Consider the following 13,574-nt stretch of genomic DNA (forward strand, 5'->3'; position numbering starts at 1 on the left):
GGGAAAAAAAGCAGATTTAGGTATCCACGGTTATTCATAAAGAAATATGACTCAAGCAGGAGGCTGGAATTTGGAGATAATATACCATCTTAACAAAGGTGATAAGGAGTAGAGAAGAGTTTGGATAAAGGCGAAAGGGTTTGGGGTATCTTGGGGAGAGGGAGATGAACGGTAACGTGATTAGGAAATGCATGGTAAGTCAGGGTTGTGTAGTGGGGTTGGTGATGCGTGAAGGGTCAGGCGGTCTGAGTTGTCTCTGGAGTACTTCTCTCTTCCTGGTGGGGCGTGGGGTGGGGAAATGCCTTTACAAGTGGAAATTTATATCCTTCTCTTAGCCTAATTGGGGAGGGGGTCTCTTTTCCTTAGCCTGCTGTTTATTAATTTCCTTCACCTCAAAATAATCTTCCTACCAAAGTGCTATATTTTGTGGTGGCATATTCTGGTCCTCTTCAGGGACTAAAGGTTCTAGGTGACTGTTAGCATTACACCAGAGTTTAGGAGGCTTGCTAATCCTTTATTTGAGCCTGCAGTAATTTCTCCCTGTTTGAACTTAGAACACTAATTTTCTTCTGCAGTAATTCATTACAGAAATCTCAATATTATGTTATGTTTTATAATGTATACAACATATTAGTATAGTACTACATGTGTATGATTTATATACAATTGTATATATGCATCTGGAATATCCCCCCCCCTTTTCAATTGGTGATTTCTTTGATTAAAAATTTTGGTGGCCACTTTTTTAAGATTGTAAAAAGTCTGTAAATTTATTTGTACTTATTAATATACCAGCCTTGTACTTAAATGTCTGTCTGTATTTCTGTTCAGTTTGCATATTTCAGGGTTTTTTTTTTTGTTCTTTTCAACTTCATGTGTATTTCTTGAAACAGAAATTCCTCTTGATATCTGACAAGCTTCTAAGCATATACTGTACACATAATAGGCACAAAATATTTCACTAAAGAATTTGTGAAAATCATGTATAAAAAGAGGTTGTTGATTGGTCCTCATTTACTCTAGAAGTTTCATAAATTCATTGCATGACAGTTAGAAGTGGTGGTGGGAGAGTTGAGTAGACAAGTTAGAAATGACATGTTGAGAGGTAAGAGCCGACAAAAGAGAAGAATCCATCTGTATGGCTTCCTGAGGTTATTTATTATGGGGCCACACAACCTTACAGATCTTGGTAACCCCTGGTACGGACATCATTATGTTGAAGTAAAGGGCAGTGATGGATGACTGTCAGTCCTGTCTTTACTTTGACCTTGGGCAAACTATTTCATCTTTCTTTCTTTCTTTTTTAAAGATTTTATTTATTTATTTGACAGAGAGGGGAACACAAGCAGGGGGAGTGGGAGAGGGGGAAGCAGACTTCCCGCTGAGCAGGGAGCCCAATACGGGGTTCGATCCCAAGACGGGGCTCGATCCCAAGACCCTGGGATCATGACTTGAGCCTAAGGCAGATGCTTAACCAACTGAGCCACCCAGGCGCCCCACTATTTCATCTTTCTGATCCTCCATTTTCTCTTTTACAAAATGAAATCACAGGGCTAGAAAGTTTTGGGTGTCTCTTACAGATGTGAAAATTCTGTATCTGCAGTGGTTAAGGGAATCAACTACAGGTTCAATTAGATGCACCATATTTTGTGAAATAGGAAATGTGAGCCTGCCATACAAATATTTTAGAGACATTTCCTTTACAACGGTTACATATTGTTTTGACCAAACATGGTTTGGGATGTAGGCCAGTGTAGGGGATAAGGCTTTGAGGGCAAATTTGGGCAAATAAGTAGAAGCTATCTCGAGGTGAACTTTACCAATAAGAACTAATGGGGGGCACCTGGGTGGCTCAGTCGGTTAAGTGTCTGCCTTCGGCTCAGGTCATGATCCCAGGGTCCTGGGATCGAGCCCCGCATCGGGCTCCCTGCTCGGCGGGGAGCCTGCTTCTCCCTCTGTCACTCCTCCTGCTTGTGTTCCCTCTCTCACTGTGTCTCTCTCTGTCAAATAAATAAATAAAATCTTAAAAAAAAAACGAATGGGCAAAAACAAGTGTCAGTGATTACACAGGAAACTGTGAAGTACTGAGCTCCCTGTTTCTGGGGAAGTCAAGCAGAAGCCGTATCACCACTTGTGATACTCTAGGAAATGTGGACCATTTGGGTAAAATCTGTTTTACTGGGCAGTTGTCCTGTGTAGGAGGAGCTCTACAAATGTTGGGGAGCTCTTTGAGGGGACCCAGGGCAAGTTAGGAAAGTGTGTAATGAGGAACACGCCGCGAATGGCCTCCTCGACAGGCATTCATCCTGGGATGATGCCTTCGCAGGAGCTGGTCCGGATGCTGGGCAGTTCTTCCCCTGCCCTGTTGTAGTGGCAAGCTTTTAACACAGTCTTTGTTTTCTTCATTCCTTCTCCAACAGAGGTGGTTGTTGTTTACCGGTTAGGACATTTCCTTTCAGGATTTATTCTGTGCGTATGCCTTCTTAATCTTCTCTGTATAAGTGGGACATATTTTCCATCCTGTTCTCTTAAGTTGGTGTTTCTCATAACCGTGTAATGTCGCCATCTGTCCACGTCAGGCCTGGTAGATCTTCATAATGCTCTCAGATAAGAGTGAGTGTTTATAACTTTCTTACTGTGTGCCAGCACTTTCTAAAGTGCTTTTCATTTAAGTCTAACAACTTCATGAGGTAAGAACTTCTATAACAAGTGAAGAAACTATAGCTCAGAGAGGTTAAGTAATTCACATGCAGTTACACAGTAAACAGAGGCAGCATTAGAACCTAGGCCGTCTGGCTTCAGAGTCTGGGCTCTCGGTCACTTTGCTACTGTGTTTCTCAGGTGACTGTGCTGTTCCTTTATACGCCTCTGTCAGAGTGGTTGGACTGCTCCGTGGCTGGACTTCTAGTGCCTCCCCTCTTCTTGCTACTACAATATACCAGGTTCTGTTGTTGTTGTTGTCCTTCTTCTTCTTCTTCCTCCTTTTTTTTTTTTTTAAGATTTAGTTAGTTTGTCAGAGAGAGAGCAGGAGAGCACAAGTGGGCGGGGCAGCAGGCAGAGGGAGAAGCAGTTTCCCCGCTGAGCAAGGAGCCTGATGCGGGGCTCGATCCCAGGACCCTGGGATCATGACCTGAGCTGAAGGCAGACGCTTAACCAACTGAGTCACCCAGGCGTCCCTACCAGGTTCTGTTCTAAGTCTGGAAATACTTCTTTAAGAAAAATACACCCAAATCCCTGTCTTATGACAGTCACACTTTGTGGAGGGACATATAGGGGAACACACTATTTAAAAAATAGGAGAAGGTGAGAGGTGGTGTGAGGAGGCAAGCAGTGAAGGGAGCAGTGGTGGTGCTGTGGTGGGCCACAGGGTTGGTGAAGGTGAAGGACCTGGCGGAGCAAGGGAGGACCACGTGGGCTTCTGCACAGCAGTGGAAGACTCGGGAGGCCTGCGTGGCTGGAACAGAGCAAGTGGGGAAAGGGTAGTAGACATCACAGGGAGAGGGGAGGAGGGCTGTGGGGGGGCAGAGCCTTGTCGGCCATTTTGAAGAACTTTGCCTTTTAATCCTTGTGAGATAATGAGCCACAGGAAAATTCTGAGGAGAGGGGTGCTTTGTTCTGGCTTACATTTTACAGAGATCCCTCTGACTGTAGTGTTGAGAGTAAATGATCAGGGGACAAAGGTAGAAGGACGCAGGGGAGAAATGTTGCTGGCTTCGAGCAGGGTGATAGGCGTGAGGTGGTGAAAAGTGGTTGGAACCTGGGCATCCTCCTGAGGTCCAGTGAGCGGGGTTTGCCCGCGGCCCGAGGATAAGAGAACAGGATGTAGTAAGAATAATTCTAGGAGTTTTGGAAAAGCATCTGGGAGGATGGACTTGTTATTCATTGATTTACCTTTAACTTGCCCAAGTGTCTTGATGCTGAATTTCTGAGTCAGAGAACAACCTGTGGCTTTCAGTTCTTCTGATGATAACCTTCAAGCCACTAGCTTTAGAAACCAGATAGTATGTATGGCTGCTTAATTGCCTTGTGGGATTGAGGTTTCAGTTTTAGAGCAATGGAAAAATATGTCATGTCAAGCTGCCTTTCCATGTGGCATAACTAGGCGTTATCATTGTATTTCAGGGTATGATCCTTAGTTTTGCAGATACAGAAACTTGCTTTTTGTGGACTGACCTAGAGTTAGATGGGCCCGGGGACCGAATTCATAATAACCAGTCTCACTAATTCAGCTTCTTATGTAGGCCTATCTAACCATGGTCAAGAGCAGAATTAGAAGGACTTCCCCTGGGACCCCCCATTTCTGAGGAAATGCTAATTTCCTGACTTGCAGAGAGAGTGACTTTTAGCAGCTACCCTGGCAGGATTCAGAGAGAAACCTCTTGACTCCGTTTGGCGCCATGAGGCTCGTTAGGCCTACCTGGCGCTTTCTTCCTGTGCTCTTTCTTGGCCTCCGCCCAGTGTGTGAGCACATCACGCATTTTCTGATTTCCTTCTGCTTCCTCCCATCGCTCCTGTCTTTGGTCTCACCCTCTACCCGCTATCACTTTTCTCTTGCAGCTTCTTTTTAAAACTTGTTTACACTTCTATTGAAATTCCATTTTTCTGTAATGATCCAACTTTCTTTATACCTTTAGCTTCTTAACAAAAGTCCGTGCCCTTGGTAGTTATACCTCAGTGGAGCTGAGAAAAAGTCTGTGTCCTATGCTCACCTTTTTTCCCCCTTAATTTAAAGTCACAGAATCCTTTCTTCAAACAAAATCTTTCACAGATCTTTGATACACGAAGCACATTCAAGCACACTAACAGGTGGTAGTGGACGAGAAGGAGGAAGACCTCAGTCCCCTTTGCTCAGCCTCCTCTGTATCCCTGACCGTGTCCCTCGGACCTCGTGGGGTGTCAGGCTTACACAGCGCTGCTTGCAGAGAAGGCCGTCTGTCCTTCACAGCCAGGCCCCTGGAGTCTTCGCAGGGATGCGTGCTGATGCTCCCACAGGGCTCCTCGCGGCTCTCCTTGCCACCCCCAGACCTCCGGGCTTCCCCTTCGTGCAAAAGAACCTGGGCTCTCAAGCCCATTTCCTCCTCTTCTCACTAGACGGTGAACCGCTGGAGATCAGGGACTATCGTTTTATCTTTCTTTTTCCTTGTGTCTGGCATGTGGTGAGTGAAGGAGATAGAATGAAGAAACAAAATGCTGAATTACTGACTTTATCGACAGACAAAAGTTCTTAGCAGTGAACCCAGGAACTTGTACTGGCAGTAAGCATAATAAAGGAAACTCACTGGACCTGAACTCAAGTGGGAATTTCTTGACTGGTTTTGTATGGCCAGTTCATCGGGGTGTGGTAGTTTGTTGTGCCTGGATTCACTATGAAGAAATGACTGCTCTGTCTGTGATCATCTGCCTCGGGTACCTACTCTGCTTGTCACTGTTACAGATGGTGAGAAATGTTTATTTACCCTTTGGACTCCTCTGGGTGTAGTGAGGACTACTCCCCTTTCAGTAACATTCTTTCTCATGGGGCATAAAATGTGCAATTATGTTCTAGTTTTTTTTTTTTAATTTTATTTATTTATTTGAGAGAGGGAATGAGAGATAGAAAGCACGAGAGGGAAGAGGGTCGGAGGGAGAAGCAGACTCCCCGCCGAGCAGGGAGCCCGATGCGGCACTCCAGGATCATGACCCGAGCAGAAGGCAGTCGCTTAACCAACTGAGCCACCCAGGCGCCCTGTTCCAGTTTTTGTTTAGTGAAAATACAATTGGGTCTTGAGATCCTGATATTATACCCCAGTTACTTTGGATTTGAATGTCGGCAGATATCCCCAGTTACATATTTGAATACATGTTTGGATGGTTTTCTTCAGATTGATAAATCCCATCAAGTCTTAGAGTAACTTTATTTTCAGCTTTTGGCAGCCTCTAGCCCAGCTGTCCAAGTCCTGACAGTAGTTACGTAGGTAGACAGTGGCATTGCTACAGATTACGGCTTCCTCAGCTGCTTGTTTCAAAATTAGAAAAGGCGTTGTGTTATTGAAGTTTATCACACACATAGATCCTTAGTTGCTGAGATATTTTTATGTGATTCACCTAACCATTGCCTAACTGTGAACACTTAAAATAGATATTCTCTTCCTTGAATATTTAAGCACAGAGAATACTCACATGCAGAGTAGTGAAGACTGGGCTTGCTTTGTACAGAAACAGATTAATTTGGCTCTCTTTTTAGTGCTGTTGTGAGGAGGGGTTTTTATGATTATATCAGTATGCATTTAGAAATGTAAAAATTAAGGACACCTGGGTGGCTCAGTGGGTTAAGCGTCCAACTCTTCATTTAGGCTCAGGTCATGATCTCAGAGTCCTGAGCTCGAGCCCTATTTCGGGCTCTGTGCTGGGCATGGATCCTGCTTAAGATTCTCCCTCCCTCTCCCTTCTCTTTCTGCCTCTTCCCCCCACCAAAAGGAATGTAAAAATCAGATATATATTTAAGAAATACTTTTTCATGAAAGAAAACTTTGGGTGAAGACCTACTCATTATTATGAATGTTTTTATATTGATTAAGCATCAAGTTGCAGGAAGGATGTAAGGAATAGGAGAAAAGAACATGGAGAGAGAAGCAACATTTGCTCCCAACCCACTACTTGTTAGAGAACTGTGTTTTTCTTGATATATACAGGAGTTTATTACTCCGCTCTTAGACTGTGCACAAAACTCAGGAAAACAGGAACTGTCAAATACTGTTTCGACTTTGAAGATATTCGATATATTGTAGTCCCTATAAATTTCTGTGTGGTTTTAATCAAGAAATGTTTGTTCTCATTTTTATTACACCATCAAAACCCAAGTTTGATTTATGTGCTGAGATCTGATCTTCAAGGAACAGAGAATCTTGGTTGTCCATCCCAGCTCCAGCACTAACTCAAAGTGTGGACTTTGGGCCACAATTACTACATCTTCTTGAATCTCAATTTTCTCTCTCTCTCTTTTTTAAGATTTTATTTATTTATTTGAGAGAGAGAGTACAAGCGAGATGGGGAGGAGCAGAGGGAGAGGGAGGAGCAGACTCCCCGCTGAGCAGGGAGCCCTATGTGGGGCTCGATCCCAGGACCCCAAAATCATGACCTGAGCCGAAGGCAGATGCTTAACCGACTGAGCCACCCAGGTGCTCCTCAACTTTCTCTTTTGTGAAATAAAGCAAATGATATTATATCATCTTTATTTTCTATGCTTCTGTGAATTTTAAGATTCTGTACAAATTATTTCTTTGTATTTAGTAGTTGGCAGAAAAGAGAGAAAGGTTTCTTTATATTTTCCGCATTACTAGTTAGTCCTCTAGTCAAGGGTGTGTCTCTAATTTAGAAATATGTTTCAAGAAAATAAGAATGATTATATTGAATTAACTTTACATGTAATTTTTGTTTTAATTAACATTTCAAGGCTATCTAAAATGAGGACATAGAAATTCATGCTACTTTAAAGTTTCTTAAGGTATTTTTGTTACCAGCATTCATATTTTGAAGGATAAAGCTTTTAAAAATATGTCTGTGCTGGGTTTTTTTCTAAAGAAATTGTTTTACAGGCTTTTATTAACCTGAACAAAGCTCACTAGACAAAAAGAACAGGATGTAAGAGGGGAATGTTTGGAACCAGAGGGACTTGGAGAGTTGGTGTTAAAACTTGTGCTACTTTCTTTGATCACATATAAAACGTGGCATTAGTATTCCACAACGAGGCTGTGATTCTTGCTTTGATTATAGTTCTGATCTACCCTAGCATTTTAAATCCAAATTCAGTAAAAGTATGAAATAGTATTCTAAATAAGTTACTTACTCAAGCATCTCTATTTCCAACTTTTCCTCTTAATTTTCTGGTGTTCTGCTTACTGCCTTAAAATCAGTCTTGGACTGTTTTATGACCTGATTTAGTGTTTATAATGTCACCAGAACATTTTCCCTGGATTGTTACACATATTGGCTGCACTGTTTTCAAATATAGCTAACAATGCAATGGTTAACTTGATGAAGTGCTGTGTAAGTGCTAACCATGGTTGTTGTTAAAGTATGGTTGTCGGTGGTGATATTAGCTCCTTTTTGTTTTCCACACTAACATTTTTATTCTGTGGCAGTGTTTCTACATCTCTAAAGGGCCTTAAAGTTTTGTACTCAATTGGATTGTCTCCACACCTTTACGGTCTGTTCTGTCTACTGTTTTCAACTGTCACATTAGAATGCATTTCGAAAATCTCCCCCCAGCTTCATTCCCAGCTGGTGACTTGAATGTCCAGAAACTTGATGGGCATTAGTGGAACCTCAGGTTTAGTGTGTCCTTTGTGAATTTGTTGCCTTCTATCTCAGTACTCAGCCAGCTGCTGCTTTGAGCCAAATGTGACCTGCTGCCTGTTTTTGTAAATGAAGCTTTATTGGAACATACACACACACACACGTGAGTATGATGTATGATTGATTTTGCATTAAAGTGGCAGAGTTAAGACTCTTCCAGCAGAGGACCTCTGAGTAGCAAAGCCTAAGCTGTTTAGTATGTAGCTCTTTAAATAAGATGTTTGCTGGTCCCTCTCAGACCTTTGATTACTCCTTGGGGTTTTCCCTCAGGTATATTCTAGCAAGAAAACTAATTTCCTTTCCTTTAATCTTTCTTTTTTTTTGGATATTCCACATGCATTCAGTCATCACATCCTTTTGCCTAGAGTATTAATTTCCTCACCTCTTGATTTCTTTTCCCCTTGTGTTTCATTTTATATCTTGCCACCAATGTCATATCCTTGAAATTTGGTTCTACTCTATGTCCACACTGCCACCAAACACTTCCCCATCGCCCCGAACCTAAATAGAAACTCGCTAGCCTCTTTCTTAAGTCTCCTTCCGTAATAGCAGCTTCACTGGCCCCTAAACAGGAATTCTGTGCTGCAGTACGTTCCTCCCCTCCCTTCTTGTCTTTGTTCATGCTGCAGTAGCTGCCTGGGGCTTTCTCTGCCCCTGAGTTCCACCTTGTAGGAGTTTGTTTGGAAGCCTTGTACTGTCTTTTTCTGTCTGCATATTCCTTTCTTCTCCCTGATATATATGTTGCCTGTGTATCTTTCTGTCACTAGCGGCATTTTATTTGCTGCTGTGTTGTTGATGTTCTTTTACATCTCATCCATTATAAACCATAAGCTTGTTGGGTACAAGGTGCATGTCTTCTTCTTTACTGTGTTCCCTTAAGCTCTCAACATCATGTCTTAGATGTGCTTAATAATTAAGTAATTGAGTCACATTATAGGAGGCAGGCCTTTAATTTGAATGTAATTATTGGTGACTTTACAGACTCCCTTGGATGTTTACTGTGATTGTAGGTGTTATAGCTAAAATTCTTGAGGAAACCGGATTTTCCTCCCCATACAGACTGTTAATGTAAATGGAAAAATTTTTGTTGTTGTTGTCTGATAAGGTATTTCACATTTACCAAAAGAAAGCTATTTGTGTGCAGTGATGTGCACGGCACTGATAAAAAAGTAAAACCAGGTGGCAGAGCCAGGCAGTAGTTCTCTTGGATATGTTAAGCAATCTATCAAACTCAGATCTTTTTTTTTTTTTATTCCATTAACAAGTTTTTTTTCCCCAGGATTCCAAATGGAAAAATTATACCAAAGCTCTCTAATAAGTTATTGAAATGATGTTAAAATAGTATTTTATTCTCTACTTACGGATGATGTTAAGAGAATATTTTATTCTCTACTTATTCATTTAGTCACTCTCTCATACTTTCCAGAAGGTTTTGATGTGGCTGTCGGTCACAAATAGCTAGTTCTGTTAATCCCAGGGGTTTTTTTGGCCTCCAGTTCTGAGTTCGTACTCTTGAAAAGGTTGCAGAAACAAGAGTGCCAGTTGTAGAGACTTCTTACTTCATAGTGGTGTGTTCTAAAAGTTACATGTCCTGAAACCGGGCTGCTGATACCCTTAACTTCCTCAATTGATTTTGGAAAGGTAAAGATTGCCATTGGGGCCAGGAACACAGTTGGTGCATAAAGCCTAGTACCGAGTATCCAGAAAAACAAACAAAAAAGGAAACAAAGCATGACTGTACCCCAAAACCCGTATACTTGAAAAAGAATTGAAGACTTGAAAATTTCATTTTAAAATGGGCAAAGGATGTGAATAGTTTCTAGAAAAAGATATCAGCTCTGCTTGGTTGACCACTGTCTTCTAGCATGGAGTCAGTGTTTACTGTATACATGTATGCCAGATGAATGAGTAGTGCCTAAAATATATCCCAGCCCCTCCTAAGTAAAGACATGCTAAATAACCAGACCTGTATACCTTTGAATCAGCATTTCTACTTCTTAGCATTTATCTAGGGAAATAATTAGACATCTTAGCATAGATCTCACATCTAGGTTTCCATAATCCAGAAACACTTTATCAAATGCTCAAAGATATCTGTCCATCCACATATATATGTACATATGTATATATTTATACATACATGTATATGTTGTATGTATATGCATGCTCATTGTAAAATCATCTGTAATAGTGAAAGATTGGAAACAACCTAAATGCTGATTAGAACAAGAATAGTTAAGGGCGCCTGGGTGGCTCAGTCGTTAAGCGTCTGCCTTCGGCTCAGGTCATGATCCCAGGGTCCTGGGATCGAGCCCCGCATCGGGCTCCCTGCTCGGCAGGAAGCCTGCTTCTCCCTCTCCCACTCCCCCTGCTTGTGTTCCTGCTCTCGCTGTGTCTCTCTCTGTCAAATAAATAAATAAAATCTTAAAAAAAAAAAAAAGAACAAGAATAGTTAAGTTATAGTATATCCACATTGTAATGGGTAAAAAGGATGAGATTGATCTTTAGGTAAAGATGTGAAAGAAAAGATACAAGTTGTGTTTGTAAAACAAGATGTAGTTTCATCTTTATAAGTACTGAACACAGGTCTAGTTACACAATATACTTGCACATGTGAGGACTGGGCTGGAAGTTAGCATAAGCACCCTATAAGCTTAAGCATAAGTCTCTGGGGAGCAAAACTGGGGAGATGTGTGAATTCCCAGGATAGAGGGGTATTATACCTTCTATTTTTTAAACTTTGTTCAGTTTTTTTTTTTTAAAGTATATTTTACTTTTATGTTGGTCAGAACACTGGGAAGTCATAGAATGAGTTTTAGGTACATTTTCATTAATATTTAAAATAACTTATTTGAATGGCTAACTTGTCCGTCTAGAAAGTGGCTTTTTTTTTTTTTATTATGTTCAGTTAGCCAACATATAATACATCATTAGTTTTTGATGTAGTGTTCAACGGTTCATTAGTTGCATATAACACCCAGTGCTCATCACCACCCGTGCCCTCCTTAATACCCATCACCCTGTTACCCCGTCCCCCACCCCCTCCCTTCTGTAACCCTCAGTTTGTTTCCCGGAGTCCAGAGTGTCTCATGGTTTGTCTCCTCTGATTTCTTCCCGTTCAGTTTTCCCTCCCTTTCCCTGTGGTCCTCCACTCTATTCCTTATGTTCCACAAATAAGTGAAACCATATGATAATTGACTTTCTCTGCTTGATTTATTTCACTTAGCATAATCCCCTCCAGTTCCATCTTGATGCAAATGGTAGCTATTCATCCTTTCTGATGGCTGATTAATATTCCATTGTATGTATGAACCACATAATCTTTATCCCCAGTAGCCAAACTGTGGAAGGAGCCAAGATGTCCTTCAATAGAAAGTGGCTTTTAAGCATAATTTATGTCCTTGAGAATTCTGTATAAGTAAGTTTTTTGGTTTTGTAATGGGACAATAACAAAAGACATGATCAGGTTGGACGGCTGTTGTATTCTCTAATGGTATGACCAATAGATGCGCAGTGCAGGAGTCTTATTAGAATAGGTTTTCTTTCAGCAGTCGTAAGAAAATCCAGTTTCATAGTAGAAGGGCTTGTTAGGATTTGAATGCTTTACATGTATTAACATCAGTTTCCAAGGGTACACTTGCGAGCAAAAGAATCACACTGTTTTCTCTTCAATCTTTCAGAAAAGCTCAAGAGGAGAACAAGAAGATAGTGCTCGCTGGCTGTGTTCCTCAAGCCCAGCCTCGGCAGGACTACCTTAAAGGACTGAGTATCATAGGGGTAAGCTCGTACAAAAGAACATCTTTGGCTGCTGAAACATATACTTGGTCCACATTTGATTCGCTCTTTCTGTGTTACTTACAAGCTGTGTTACACTTCTGACTATCTCTCCTCAACATTCTGGACCCATTGCTGCTGAAATTTCGTCATGTCTCTGTAACTTTTCACCTTAGTGCAAAAGATATGTCCTTGATTCTCTTGTTAAAAAGAAAAAGTACCAAACACAATAAAAAGCCATACAGAATTGAAGTCCCTTCCTAATACCTGGACTTTGTCTGCCTGTCCAGCACCATTTCTTGCCATATCATTGTAATTTTCCCATCCCCCTGAACTGCTTGTCATCCCCCCAGTACAGAGATGCCTTTTTTTGGAACGCGCCCCTTCCCGTACACTCATCCCCCACGTCGCTCCGCCATTACCCGCTCCACCGTTACCCGCTCTGTAAAGCCTCCTCTGACCACTCAGTGTGGTCTTCCCGTCATCCCTGGCCTTGGTTCCCTTTGCCGACTGTGCTTACCTGTCATCTGCCCTCTCAGCACCTCACAGGGTTGTGATTTTACAGTCACTTATCTCATTTTTTGATGAAGGCCACCTTTCTACTTAAATTACTAACTTCACAGTGACCGATTTTCAATCTTTTTTTAAGCTGACCATGTTTCTCCAACCTTTCCCGTGATGCCTGACACACAGGAGGCACTCAGTAAGTGTTCGGTGACTGACTGAATGAAAGAATCTTCCTGCTCTTAGCATCGTGAAGTCAGGAGACGTGCTGTCTGTTATCGGTCTTATTCTTTGTGGCCATCACTATTCACAAAATGCCCAAGGGTCGTTGGCATTCATTGACCACATGGTGGTGCTTCATCCTTCCCACCATTCTTCTAGGGCTGTACTCAATATGCTCAGGAATCCTCTTTAAAAAAAGACTTTATTAATTTAAGAAAAAAATAATATATATATAAAAATAGAGTCCACTCATAGAAAAATTATATGAATAATTGGCATCTGGAATGAGATTTATTGGATTTTTCCTTATTTGATGTACAACAGTACTGTTGACAACTTTTTTTTTTTAAGATTTTTTTTTTTAAAGTAGTCTCTGTATCCAACGTGGGGCTTGAACTTACAATCCCGAGATCAAGCATCATATGCTCTACCAACTGAACCAGCGAGGTGCCCTGCTATTGACAACTTCTAATACTGTATTCTCAGTGTAATGAACTTGTTTTCTGCTGTCAAATCCTTGCCCCACTAGCAAATTTAATAATCTTTGAACAAACATTCTAGTGTTAAACAGAACTTCAGTGTTTGAGAAGTTTAGTTTGTTTTCACCATTTGTATGTTTACTTTTTGATTTCTCTTGGTTTAAGGAATGACATGAATATGGACTCCTGAGTTATCTATTCATGTGAGACTAACTTTCTCCATAAACATAGTCCTGCTGTGTTAGGGAAAGAGGAAACTCG

The 13,574-nt window shown here is 41.4% G+C and overlaps 1 protein-coding gene across 1 annotated transcript in view; it reads left to right on the forward strand.

The window, feature by feature from the left end:
• The window catches only part of CDKAL1 (CDK5 regulatory subunit associated protein 1 like 1), a 637,141-nt gene that overhangs the window by 159,667 nt on the left and 463,900 nt on the right, over positions 1-13,574 (forward strand). Inside the window, 1 exon segment of the mRNA XM_027603153.1 lies at positions 12,015-12,111. Coding sequence (XP_027458954.1) covers positions 12,015-12,111 — 97 coding nt within the window.

Source organism: Zalophus californianus, chromosome 7, assembly GCF_009762305.2.
Source record: "Zalophus californianus isolate mZalCal1 chromosome 7, mZalCal1.pri.v2, whole genome shotgun sequence".
In the NCBI taxonomy this organism is placed as follows: Eukaryota; Metazoa; Chordata; class Mammalia; order Carnivora; family Otariidae; genus Zalophus; species Zalophus californianus.